Raw genomic sequence first — 14243 nt, forward strand, 5'->3', positions numbered from 1 at the left:
CAAATTGTGCCAGAAAAGTGCGGACACGACACACTTTACAGAAGCCTCTGTGTTTGCGGCGGCGCGGTGTTGTGGAGCCTGTACCTTTGCGTCTTTTCAGTATTTTTTTTTTCCTTTTGCGTGGCTGCACATATGACGCACCAGAGGCTTCAGACAAGATTACACAAATCAGTCCAAACACTACATACAACTTGTTATTGCAAGTAACCAGGCACAAGAAGTAAAATAGACACAACGAGGGGCACACACGAAGAGGACCAGTGTCCCTTCTTGCGTCTGTGTCAGCTTTTGTGAATTTCGCTGTACCGAGTGAAATGCGCAAACAAGCGCATCAGAACTACTAAGCCGTAACGACGTGGAGCATGTCTTCATACGAGAACCCAATGACGCGTCTACCGGGAAGCGACAAATAGGTAGAGGAACGTAAGTATGCAGAGTGCTGTACTAAAGCATGAAAAAGCCATCCAAGAATTAATATCAAAAAGAAAAACGGCCAGAAAGATAAAGTCAGAACTGCTGTACTCACGATGAGAGAATCTTGAGTTTTGGTTGCAGCTCGTTCAAGTACCCCGAGGAAAACCCGAGAACAAACTCGAGACTAACTTGTTGGGCATCTTTGAACACCTGTTGCGACAAAAGAGAGCAAAGGAAATGATATTTGGCCCAAATGTTGCCCTGACTTACAGCTCAAAGCTCTGATCGGCGAAGGGTTCGCGTAGCATCGGAGCAATCCAACGCTAATGCATGCAAGTAAATGAACCAGGTAGCACACGCCTGACTTAGAAGGAAGAGTTACGCATGCGCAGAATGTAGCGCCTTGCAAATAAATTCACCTTAAATTCTGGGGTTTTACGTGTCAAAACATCACGATCCGATTACGAGGCACGCAGTAGTGGTGGCGCTCCGCATTAATTTTCACCACCTGCGTTTCCCCAACGCGCGCAGGATGCACGACACAGGGGTGTTTTGCCAATTGGCCCCCATCTAAATGTGGCTGCAGGGATTCGATCCCACAACCTCGCGCTTAGGCAGCGCAACGCCAAAGCCAATGGAAAGCGACATACCACGGCGGGTCCTGATAACCCCCTCATCCTGATAACACGTCTGTTTGGCGCATACAGCTCGACATTTAGACAATTAACTCATAGCCTTCTGCGCAAGACCATCACAAACCCTCAAGTGGAAGCGCTAACAAAGCTCGTCAAAACAATACATCTACCAAAATCTGAGTTCACTAGTAACCTATACCAAAGGGGAAAAACACGTTCTGCTAATGTGCGGCTGACACACGTAATAAGTTTGATTTATTACCATAGTTACTCGTGTAAGGCCCACACTCTTTCTTTTCTTTCTTTTTTTCTAGATTTACTATGTACGCGAGGCAGACTTATGGCTACTCCCTGAAGGCTCGAACTATACTCAGACTGCTATGTACGAAAAGGTAACTTGTAAGATAACGCCAACCACTCACGGCGGACTAAGAACACATGCAGTCACGGAATGATGGTTTTTTTTTTCTTTTTTTTTTCAGGGACGGACAATGCCGCGAAAAACTCCGAAAATAATCAGGCAGTCCGAAAAAAACAAGATGTGATGGTAAAATCGATTTCGTTGTTTATTTAGAGTGCCAGCACAACAGAAAAATTAGTTTGCAGACTTTTGCTCATTCTTATGCTGCATTCAAATAAAAATTTTCTACATATCACGTGATCGCCGAGGCAGCGGGTGCGTTTCGCGTTCACCCACCGGGGTGAACCACACAAATGGATACATACCACACACATATGGATATATATACCACACACAAATGGATAACGAGAAGTTGTTGCTGCGAGTTCGTTCTTTAGCGTTAAATATTCGTTTGTAGGTTATACTGCAGTTCTTGTTCATGCCTAAAGGCGGCGCATGCGCACAGCGTGTCTAATGTGGGCCCGAACTCTTCTTATAGGCGACGACCACGCCACTGGTCGAGCGCCCAAGACGCATGGCGGGCACTGAAAAGCCGGAAAACCTTACGTTGCGTGTACGCCACAGTGACACAGGCCAACCACAGGCGACGAAAGAACCGACGCCTGGACGTTACAGATTAAAACTTCTTTCTGGGCAAGTTGGTGCATACTTGACATAAAAATTGTTACAGCGCAAACACATGCAACCACAAGGTATATGAAGGACGGGACACAAGCGCGTGTGTCCCGCCCTTCATACTTTGTGGTTGCATGTGTTTGCGCTGTAACAATTCTTATGTCAAGGACGTTACAGACTCCGCATCGGTTGCCGTGATGCCGTTTGCACGGAAGTTTAGCCGGCCGACGAAGCAAAGCGCGCCGTTCTCCGTAGTACCTAGGAAAATGTACGCTTTGCGGTTAAACAGAGTTAAGATTCCCCAGCAAAACATTTCCGAATTTTTCTCTGGGGCCACCTTGGGTCGGACAGACGCGAGTAAGAAGCTCTCGTGTTCGGTGCCGAGTGCGGAATACGGTGGTGACGATAATGCCATCGTTGACAGGACAACTATAGTTCTATCTAGTAGCGGCTCGCGGAAATTAACCAGCACGTGGTATGCAATCGACGCTTAGTGAAGCTTTATTTTTTTTTCAATTTTTTCAAGCTTCCTCACGCTGAAGTGGCCGTGCAGTCCTTGCACGAAGGCAGACCTTGTAAAGTAAGTATGGTATATGCCGTATGTTAATTACACGATCAACTCTCCAGCAAGTTCGACTTGATCTAGAATAAATGACGATATATAGAGTATATTCTGTCTCAATTGGGGGGGGGGGGGGGGGTGAGTAGTTAGCAATGGTGATGATGATGATGACGTGGTGCCTTTCACTTTGTAACGGGTCGCCGCATTTGCACATCTGTACGCGCCACCTATGATAAAAGTTATTCCAAACACAAATTATTGGAAACAAGCTTATGACCCACAATTCGGCGCCATTTCAATTTCCAATAATCAATATCGATCTCAAAAAAATGTCTATAGATCTACAGGTTTGCATCAGCACTGAAAAAACTTCTCGTAACGCCCTCATAGGACTCCTACAAGCGGTGGTTGAACGATAGCAGCGCCAAGTTTACCTCTAGAAGTCTCGATAAGAAATTCTATAGCGTGAGCATGACCTCCGAGATTGCGCCATGTTGTAGCCTCTGAGATTCGCGCCAGCGTGCGCAATCTCGAAGGCCAGAGCAACCGTCAGCGTGCGGCCCGATCTCGCCGGCCAACGACCACAAAATGGCCTCCGAGATTGCGCCAGGTCGTGGCCTCCAAGATTTGCACCAGCGTGCGCAATCTCGAAGGCCAGGGCGTGGTAGTGGCTGGCGGGACCTCGCGACCATAGAGTTTCTCACTATAACACCTAGAGGGTAATCTGGCGCCACCGTCTATGGGAGTTTCTTAAGGGGGCACCGTGCCGTCATGGGAATGACGGTATATGTGTCTGCGAGGCTCGTGTTGGCTGGTGTTGTAAGAGGCTTCGCTAAAACGTGGATATGGCTACGCAAATAACGCGTTCTCAAAGTAAAATCTTCATAAAATGTTTCCATTCACGCATATTACATCTTTACTCACCCACGATGCATCACCAAGCGAAGAAAAGCAAGAGCAGACGACCAACTGTTTCAAAGCGAGCGCGAACCTTGTCGTCTGTCCTCCAACTTTAGCGGCCCGCTGATACTTCTTACGTAACATGTAGTCGTACACACAATAACAAGTTCTCATAGTTAAACAAAACATGTTTTCGCGTAATAATAAAGCTAAAACAGCTTTTCACGTGCTGTTCTAGTAGAAAATGAATCATTGTGACAGACGGAACGGTACTTGCCAAGCGCGTCTTCAAGGCGTCCTGTCTCTACGAGAACGATGCCAATCTGAATCCACAATATACCGGCATTCCCATGCATACCACAGCGCAGCAGCGCCAGATTTCCCTCTGGGTAATGTAGTGAGAAACTCTATGCGCGCGACACACTAACGGTCGCCCCGCAAGCGCAGCCATACCAAGCTGAACTTGACGTAGAAGTCCGCGTTTTCGGGCGTCAGGATCTGCTCGACGAGGGCGAGGCCCGCGAGGTCCTTGGCCTCCAGCCAGGCCGCCATGTCCCAAGCCGACTTGTGACCCGCCGCCATCTCTGGCGCGTGCTGCGCCACGAACGCCGGCGACAGGGAGACCAAGTAGCGCGGACCCTCGGTGTTGTTGGCCCACTTGGACTTGCTCTCCAGGAACGAGGTGAAGCTCAGCGCTGCGAGGATGAGCGACGCGTTCGTCCGCAATACAAAAAAAAAAAAACAGCCACTCACACCAAGAGAAGACGCCTGGCAAGCCAGAAAACACGCAAAAAAATGAAGGACGGCTGGCGACGCTGCACTGAAATTCCCGCAGCACCAGTTCGCCATGACGTCACGGATTATCGATGAAAATGAATTACATCGTATTCCAGTAAAGCCAAAGACTGAACATACCAAGTTTCAAGAACCTTTACTGAACCACAACGGCCGAAATGTAAAAAAAAATTGCTTTGTCTATGTGACGTCACACATACATTGTAACAGCCCTGGAATTTCGGCGCGAAATTCAAAACTGAAACTTGGACCGCTTACTTTCTAACAATGAACCTATTACCGCGAAATAAGCGAAATTAGAGTTCTCCAATAATATATTATCATTCTATACTGATTTCGTGTTTCCCTTCAGCGGTCCCTTTAAATCAAACTTAATTTACCATTTTCAAGTAAGCGAAAGCAGAAGGATTAACCCGAGCAACACCCGTGACCAACGAATCTTATGCTTCTATGCGTGACAGGGCATGTAAATGCTGCCGCGCCAGTGTATGTGATTAGACCCGTTCCATAACTTGTAATTCGGGTTCTCTTCAATGCAGGTTCGCCCAAATTACGGCGGCACCGGGAATGGTACCAATGAAGACGAAGCGCTAGCTGCCCATGATGGGGCTTCTCCCTCGAGCATGGAATTCGTCCTGAGCGCCTCGCCTACACTTCCAGTGTCCTAAGACAAGCGAACTGTGCTTGCACGCGCCTAATTAAAAAAAAATGAATATGGCACCTTTAACTCGACAAACTTCCTAGCGGGAAAGCTAACTTTACAATGGAATAGAAAATGATATGCGAGTGGCCAAGGGGCCCACGACCGAAAAACGGCGGCTTGAAAGGTGTTCGATGGCCCGTTTAACAAGAAAAGCGAAACCATAGGCAGGCCATGTAATGCGTATAACAGGTAGGCGGCAAGACATTAGAATGCGACGAAGCATGCGAACGTAAATGGGACGCAATCGAGGGTGGAAGTATCAGTCGGAGTGATGAGAGGATAAAATTGAAATAAATAGTGGCTGTCGACAGAAAACCGGGGCAAATTCAGATCCCCGAAGAGACTTTTGTCCTGCCGTGCGACATAATTAGGCTGACAGTAGCGGTGGCGGTCGTGGCAATAATTATGGCGATGCCGAGTAGGAGGAGGGCACATAGTCGACAATTATCGATGCTTTTCAGTGCACCTAAGTACTGGGATCGTACGAGGCGTGAACTTTTAGACGGTACGACCTGACAAAGGCTCAGTGAATGTTGTGCGCGCTTCCCTTGTCCGCTCTCCACTGTCACGATAAATAGCCACCGGCTATGACAACTATGACCCTGCAATCAGCACATGGTTTCCGGTGACTGTCGTTCCACTGTCATAGTAAAATAAACATTGGCGTCGGCGACACCGACTGCTTCCGGTCAATGACGACATCGGTGACGTCACTTTCTCATTCATTGCCGCGCATGCGCGTTCCAGTTACGCCAGGCTGAGAGAACGACACGTCACTCACAGGCCATGGGGGCGACGAAGCTCTTCTTGGCGAAGTCGAACTCGGCGTGCGTGTAGATTATGTGCGTGCAGTACTGGTGCGGGTATCGCAGCTCCTCGACGGCCAGCGATGACACCGTGCACAGCAGGGGGTGCGACACTGGCAACAAAGATGACCATGGTTGCCACAGCGTCATATAGTTCAACGAACTGTTCAACGAAGCGCGGCACTGCTGACGGTATCAACACGACGCCGACAGTTCAATACATGTTCAAGCACAATGCCAGTGCTGACTGTTATTATTATTATCGTTGTTGTTGTATTTCAATACATTCATCAAGAACAATGTGCGATTATTGAGAACGACAGTAATGATGATGACGGCGACAATTCAATGTTTCCTTCAAGCAGATGAACAAGGGACCCTCGAAGACTCCAGCAGTAACCCCATGATGGCTTTTTCTTTTCTTTAGTATTTTTATTTTATTTTTTTACAGCACAGTCAGTCAAGGAAACTAAGGTATGATGTCATCCCGGTAAGCGCCACCATATAAAGCCATCTTCTTCTCTGATCTCATTAGAAACTGAAAAAGTGACGGCGAACCAAGGATAAAGTACAAAATGTGTTTGAAGCCTTACTCTTTCTCGCTATCAACCTATGCGATGTCCAAGCCGGGTCAAATAAACCATCTCATTTTCCATTATTCCCACTTACAACACATGACGGCTACTGGGATGTAGGCAGTCGAGCAATCGGACAGGGCGCGACTGCGTCCAACCCACCACGGTACGACCTGATTAGAACGGGTGGAAAGTGTGGAAAAGAAAAGCTGTCGCCACAAGATCTGGCCTGCGATTTCGCTGAAATATTAACTACGCGTCGCGCACACCGAAGTGCCTTAATTGCTTGTCGCACGAAATGGACGTTGGCACGGGCAGAATCCTAAACATGCCTCCAAAAAGACACGTGCTGGAAGCCAACACTTGCTCACGGTTCGGCGAAACCTAGCAGCTATTCGATCAAGGTAAAACTGTTCTGTTACGAGTGTTCGAGAGCCACAAAAGCACCAATACTGCCAATGAGTTCCGCCTTTTTCGCTAACTACGAGGCAGGCTGACAAACTTCGGCGGCAGCCGGATTTGTCGATTCGATTCAACGCGCATCGTATTGTAGGAACACTGAAGGAATGTTGGTGGCGTTGGCGCGGGCGGCACGAAGGCTTCCACATGGCGCCAGCGCTGTAGTACACCAATCAGTTGCGCGGTGCCGCCACTTGCCTGGCTGCCTGGCAGCGCCTGCACGCGTTTATCGATGCTTTGCTGCAGCACCTAGGTGGACTACAGTGAAGCCTCAACGCGTGAAGACGGCCGTGAGCAATTTTCTTTTATTATTTATTTATTCAGCATTGATATAGACACAGTGAAGGTCTTGGATGGCAAGGCTAAAGGCAGTACATTGTACAGTTACAGTACAGTACAGTACAGTTACGGAATGATGAGCGTGAAGGCCCGCACCTAACTGTTGCAGACATACTGTCGTTTCACTGCGTGATTCCGTAGAAAATACAGCAGGCCACTGGTACAGCCATAGTAGCACCAGAGATGGGGCTACAGATATAAGATTATCCGTTACAAGCGAGAGCTGTCTTGCGTGTGAGAGAGCCATTCGGTAAGACGGCAGCAGCAACAGCAGCCACGGTCGCCAAATACCGGGAGGGTTTGCGAAAAATAGTTTAGCTCGAAAACTTCGCTCTCTGCCTCAGACCACGTCCACTCACGTCATACTTTTGTTACAGGACGTTCGGTTAAACGCGCGGCCTTGATTTGAACCAGGCACCACTCACTTTCCGGAAGCCGCTGGACTCCGACGGTAGGCTCCTGCGTCGTAGTCTTTGTCACCGTCGTCCGTGGCGACGTCGGTTGCGCCTTCTTCCCTGCGAGAGCGCGGGTTTACGAGCAAATAACGCCGTGTAACGTTCTTCCCGTGCGACCTCTCACGTTCTTTGTGAAACAAAAGAAAACAATAAAAACGCTGCGAGTACGGTCCTCGAGGCATTCGCTCATTGGCGCTTGCTAAGTACTTGAGGGTTTCAGTGTACTTGAGGTTAAAGGTATTTGTTGTCGCCTTCTACCTAGGTTTTCCAAGTCCATTTTCTTTTTGCTTTCTTTTTTGTACATTTATTTGCCGACAACGCGAATACTGATAACGACGCTGGTGACTGTCGCATGTTATACTTAGCCTTTGTAGTCAAGGATCGTAAATATATATATATATATATATATATATATATATATATATATATATATATATATATATATATATATATATATATATATATATATATATATATATATATATATATATATATATATATATATATATATATATCTTGATAGACTTGGCAAGCCTCACACACCGAAGGATTCGCGATATCGGTTCCAGCAGCGACAGCTCATGTTCGAGAACGAAGTTGGCGCCTCAACTACCGCTGAATTTTTTCTTTCATTCTTTTTCTCGCTTTACGACGTGAGATAAGAAGAATATGGGAGTAGGGAGAAGGGGACATGTCCATTCCCCGTCTGTCATTCCTTATATCTTTCGGAGTTATTTTTCTACGTACGCAACCATGCCTATTCGCCAAACTAACAGTTTTGGCAAGCCATATAGTGATGAGAGCGCAGGAAGGCAGACAAACAGATGTCAGGGATGCGATAAATTTATGCTTGTCTTATCGGGGGCCACTGTGCCCGCAGAAGAAACAACTCAGCAACGGCAACAGTGTAAGCAATCGGCCTCGTAACTTACAGGGCGTCCATCCTAGCTGCAACCAGCGATCAGTGAGATAAATCCAAACTGCGCACAAGCAGCGTGTACACGTGATGATTGCCCCATCATGCTGTAGTTAATACGCTCGTGGCTCGACGTCAAGCATAACTGCGAGCGCAGCTTGAGCGAGAACTGGAATAAAACATTCACGGCACACGAGAACCAAGCACTGTCAACGAGTTAAATGTACACAGGGTGCCCACGATGGTGCAAACTGTTACGCGAACGTGCTTGGGCAGGTTATAGGAAGGTGCATTCATCTAACTAGTCCTAACCAGTCCAAACAAAACATTGGTTGCAGCAAGATGGGTATACTTGATCAGCAGTGAGAGAACGAGGACAGCCTTAGTCTGAAGCCAACGTGTCGACAAGAGCTGACGTGCCTTCGTCAGGGCTTCTCTTCGTTGTGGTTTATGAAGAAGACGAGTCCCTTTGTGGAGACGTTGGCTCCCCAGGTTGAGGGTTCCCTCATTCTCCAAACTGTTGCCTTACAGGCAAGATCGCCGCGATCTCGCTAGTAGTATGTGCGTCGAAGAGACACGTTTTGAAAGCTTTGATGGTGATATAGGAAGGGAGCTTGGTAAAATAGGGATGGCTGCGCCAATCCGCACGTTAACGCCCTAAATTGCTTACGACTGCAGTACGAGGTCGGACTTGCTGTCAGCTCTTGTTTCGGTCAAACTACATGTGCGAAAAAGCGCACTTGCGGATTTTGCATATCGTCCTTAGGGGTACTAGGAGGAAACCTCTCACCCGCCTTGACGTTCGTCCGAGACTTCGTCCGGGACTTCGTCCGGGACTTGGCAGCAGGACGTCGAGTCGATGTGGCGACAAGGCGCTCTTCCTCGGCCTTGTTCTCATCCTCAGAGGGTTCTTCACCCTCGGGATGCTCCGTTGAAGGTTCTTCCGCTGCGGGATGCTCCCCTGGAGGTTGTTCCACCGCAGGTTTTTCGTGCTCGGATTCCTCTTCGGGTTGTTCCTCTTCGGCCGGTTCATCATCTTTTTTGTCGCGGCGTGGGAGACCGTCCCGCGCGCGCGTTTCCGGCGGAGGGGTCGGGCGCCGTCCCGTGGCGACTGCACACGGCACCAAACCAGCCGCCTTCAATTCGGAAGACTGTGCTGCTCTGGCACAGCGATTTCCGCGCTTTATCTACGCAATGCCCGGGAGCGTTCCAGATATTATTTTGTGAATCCCAGCCGAGTATTATTTGAAGTGTGCTAACCTTCTGGGGCAGTGCTACAAGTAAACTTCAAATGAAGCAAAGACGACGCAGCGAGCAAATAGGGAAAAGGAGGGTGGCGGGAGGGGAGGGGCTTAACGGGATAGGAGAAAGGAAGACGGTAGTATCGATCAGAGAGGAAACATGGGCTAGCTGAAACTGTATATTGATTAGGAGAGAGAGAAATTTATGAAAGAAAAGCTGGGAACGGTAAGGGGTTGGCCTCAGCTACTGTGTTCTAGTATATTACTCAGCGGCGTTGGGATAATAAAGAAAGAACTGTACATGACCAGGTGATGTAATACATATAGTGGAGGCAATAGCTGATCTCTAGTAACAGAATGGGGTGCCAAGGGAAGGGTCGAGGGCGATAGTAGATTAGGCGGTACATCAGGAAATTTGCAGGCACAGCACGTAGTCAGCTAACGCAGAACAGGGGTAATAGCAGATCGCTTCTGGGAGAGGCCTTCGTCTGACTGTGGACTTAGATAGATTCATTATTATAGTTTTTTTAGAAGTATCAGAAATAAATAAATAAATAAATAAATAAATATATATATATATATATATATATATATATATATATATATATATATATATATATATATATATATATGTGTGTGTGTGTGTGTGTGTGTGTGTGTGTGTGTGTGTGTGTGTTAGTTTTTATTTCTGATACTTTTAAAAAGTATAGTTTTTTAAATGTATCAGAAATATAAGTATATATATATATATATATATGTGTGTGTGTGTGTGTGTGTGTGTGTGTGTGTGTGTGTGTGTGTGTGTGTGTGTTAGTTTTTATTTCTGATACTTTTAAAAAACTATAATAATGAATCTATTTAAGTCCACAGTCAGACGAAGGCCTCTCCCAGAAGCGATCTGCTATTACCACTATTCTGCGTTAGCTGACTACGTGCTGTGCCTGCAAATTTCCTGATGTAGCGCCTAATCTACTATCGCCCTCGACCCTTCCCTTGGCACCCCCTTCTGATATATTCAGTTTTAGTGCGTGTACAAAAATGGATGCAACTGTCCTGCATAAAGAAGGATAGTCGCAGGAAGTAGTCGCTGAGAGGCAAGCTAACTGGCAACGTTGACTGCTCTTAAGCGGAATACTGCATTAGTAATGCTCAGAGCACTCTAATTCCTTACTGAACACTTGCGTATGAATATTTCCCGAACAAATATATGATTTAGGCATACATATATTTATTGCGGTTTAAATAGCTTATTGAATGTTGTGGTTCCTCAGACATAACCCTAGGCTCTTCGAGTAGCACAGCTAAATAGCAAACCTGCTACTGCATTTTTTTAGAGCGCAGTTCTTACCCCCGTATGCAGAAATGCAACTTAAGTTGAAGCCCATGCTTGACTTGATCCGAGTGACGCCTATCGGGAACGCACCGAAGGAAACGCAGTGAGCGTCTTTGGGCACGTTAACGCCAGCCGTCATCTAAATCAAGTCAAGCATGTGCTTCGACTTAAGTTGCATTTCTGCATACGGGGGTTAGACGCCGGTTCCCGCGGCGAGCGTCGGCAACCGAGCGAACGACCACAGCAAAAGACGAAAGAGCGAGCGCCGAGTGCAGCGAGGGATGAAAGACGCGAGGAGGAAAGCGGAGGAGGAGGAGGAGGGTATGACGATAGGGTGAGAAGAAAAGGGTAGTGCGGCGACGATGGCTACGAGTTGGCGCCAGAGTAGCGGGCGCAGTCTGGGAAGTTTGTCGGCGGCACCTGGTGTGAAACGCGCCGTCTCTCGCGATCTCCAGGTTAGCGAGGCAGTCGCGCCACACTTCGGTCCGTTTGCAAAGTGCCGCGAGACAGTGTCCTCGTCAGCCAATATATTGCGAAATGAAAAAAACATATATATATATATATATATATAGAGAGAGAGAGAGAGAGCTACGCTCAAATTTCTCATTAGTGAGTATCGTAATGATCGGTGATTTCTGTTTTTAGTAAACCCACTATAACTTAAAGGACATTCACAGTGCGTATATGTTTTATCGTTTACAACATACCAAGGATTTAAAACATTAGCGGCAACATTGGTGACGCCATCTTGTGAGGCCGCGTTTAACCATATATAGCTAATTTAACTATAATTGGAACGTCTGCGGGGTCCACTTAGCTGACGCAATAAAGGCGTCTGCAGCAACGTAACCAATTGCAGTAATGGCACACGTCAAATCAACGGGAACGATGTGAGGAGGAGCGAAAAGACGATACCCTCGTTGCGTCGTCGTTTTCCCTTGGCTCCGCTGACTTTCTTCGTAGTCCGGCGACGGGTGGTCGCTGGGAAAAAGTGTACGCGCTGGTTTAACGCAAGTTAGCTGTCATTGACAAGCGCGGCTAATGAGATGCGCAAGAAGCTGCAGCCAATGACAGACGACGCCAGCACAATATACCGCAACGTTGCGAAATCGCACACGCCGCTTTTGTTCTTTCTTTCTTTTTTCTTCGGACGTATGCAATAAATTTCACTATAGAAGAATGGTACACAAGCCTAAATTGGTAAACTCTACACTTGGGAAGTAAGAAAAATATAGGTCGCACAGCAGCGTTCAGCGAAGTCTTGGAAAAAAAAAATGCGAAAGAACGAAATGGCGGTGGCGACGCAAATTTTAGGTTCCCGCACTAGTTCTCCGCGACGACCGTTGCTACTGCGACAGCGCGTACTCGAAACTGTAAATTAGTGCCTTATCAATGAACAGGGAAAAACTCGCACTAAATTCTGCAGGAACTGAGGACGACCTAGCAACATTGCAGAACTGTTTGCGTATATACAAGAAGGGCCCAAACTGTCGAAAATGTTTTGGAATCACCTAGGACACAATGACCCGCTGGTCCTGCCGCCTGAACGCCAAATTGAACAACAAATACATCGCATTTTGTTTTCTTCTGCGAGTAACCGACATTATATTTAGCGAATATAATGAAAACAGAATCTTGAAAAATACTTTGCATGTCTAAACAGACTAAACCGTTCTGTTTCGTGTCCTTTTAAATTATAGTTCTCTTGAGGCTGGTGATACAATTCCAGTTCTTCAAGTTGATTACTCGCGGCGGTGCAGACATTACTTGCTCGACAAACACCGTATATCCGCTAAATGCATGCTTAATTATTCCCTTTGGACCACATATTGCAAATTCCTTAACTGAAGCCGGGCAGTTGCGAAGTCATCTTCACACTAGCGAAAACCCTAGACGACCGTCATCCCCCTGCCCTGAAGTATCTCCTCGATTTTGTCAGAATTTCTGACGTCTTACGCCGGCTGTATAGATCCTGCTCCAGCAGCGCGCTTTCCCTTTCCCTTTCTTTCCTTTCCCCGTACTTGCCCGAAGGCCCATCCGTGAAAAAATTTAATAAAAAACTCATCCAACCAATCAACAGTGTGGTATGCTCGCTCTATTACCGACAAGCGATCCGAAATCGTTTTTTTTTTTGTTGTTGTTGTTGTTTTTAGAATTTCAGCCGAGTTCGTCTCTGAGAGCTTATGGGTTAGAAATGCATGTTTAGGTAATAAAGAGCACTAACACCCCGAGTGGCTTAGCCTAACCATAAACCCAAACTCCGCTTGCGTTGCTTCTTGTACGCCCTGGGTGTAATAGAACGCTTTAGATTAGGGAACGCAAGGCGCCTCATCTTGGCTATTGGTGAGACTCATGCGGATTGCTTATTATTCAAGTCGGACGCAAGCCTCCTACGTCCCTATACTCTAAGGCCCGTATTCACAAACCAACCTTATACTTATATTTTGCCTTCCTTACCTTTTCGGCGCCTCAACGCGTTTCATAAACAAACCTTATGCTTGAGTCGAACCTCTCCTCAACCTTACTGGCCAAAAAACGCAAACTCCTTTGTACGCTTTGCGCGCTGTTTTGAACGCCTGTGTGGGTCCCCTATTCCTTGAACTCCCTAATGTTCCTTAAAGGGACACTAAAGTGAAAAATGATTTCTTCTGCATCAGTAAATTACCTTTTTACAACACCAAAAACACCACTCTTACAACGATAAGACGTCTGGTAAGCCAAAAAAAGCGCAAGAACGAAATACGGGTGCCGACACCTGCTTAAGTTCCCGCACCTGGTGGCTGTGACGTCATGGATTTTTATGGCATCTTCTAGGGCCTACTAATTATATATAGCTGCACAGATTGATTACATTCTGTTCTAAAGGAACCATATATTAAACATGGCAAATTTCGGGAACCTTTACTCAGCCAACGCGGCCCAAATGCGAAAACATACTTTGGAATCCCTGACGTCACGCTGACGTACCGGCATGGGGGTTTCGACGCGAAATTCAAATACTGGTACTTGAACCTTCATTTTCTCATCTAATAATCAAACTATTTTTTTTTAAATGACTGCCTGCAGGGTTCTGA

General features: G+C 46.9%; 1 protein-coding gene across 4 annotated transcripts in view; it reads right to left on the reverse strand.

Annotated features, from left to right (window-relative positions):
- Positions 1–14243, reverse strand: part of LOC135914392 (uncharacterized) — a 34441-nt gene that overhangs the window by 5154 nt on the left and 15044 nt on the right. For 3 of the 4 annotated variants that reach the window (XM_065447213.2, XM_065447214.2, XM_065447212.2), the window contains 6 exons: positions 12085–12150; positions 9386–9706; positions 7650–7739; positions 5827–5964; positions 4001–4242; positions 527–624 (listed from right to left, as the gene is read on the reverse strand). In XM_065447213.2, coding sequence (XP_065303285.2) covers positions 527–624; positions 4001–4242; positions 5827–5964; positions 7650–7739; positions 9386–9706; positions 12085–12150 — 955 coding nt within the window. The remainder of the gene's footprint in view (positions 1–526; positions 625–4000; positions 4243–5826; positions 5965–7649; positions 7740–9385; positions 9707–12084; positions 12151–14243) is intronic. The other variant, XM_065447216.2, reaches the window with a different exon arrangement.

The sequence above is a fragment of the Dermacentor albipictus genome, chromosome 7, assembly GCF_038994185.2.
Source record: "Dermacentor albipictus isolate Rhodes 1998 colony chromosome 7, USDA_Dalb.pri_finalv2, whole genome shotgun sequence".
NCBI classification, from domain to species: Eukaryota; Metazoa; Arthropoda; class Arachnida; order Ixodida; family Ixodidae; genus Dermacentor; species Dermacentor albipictus.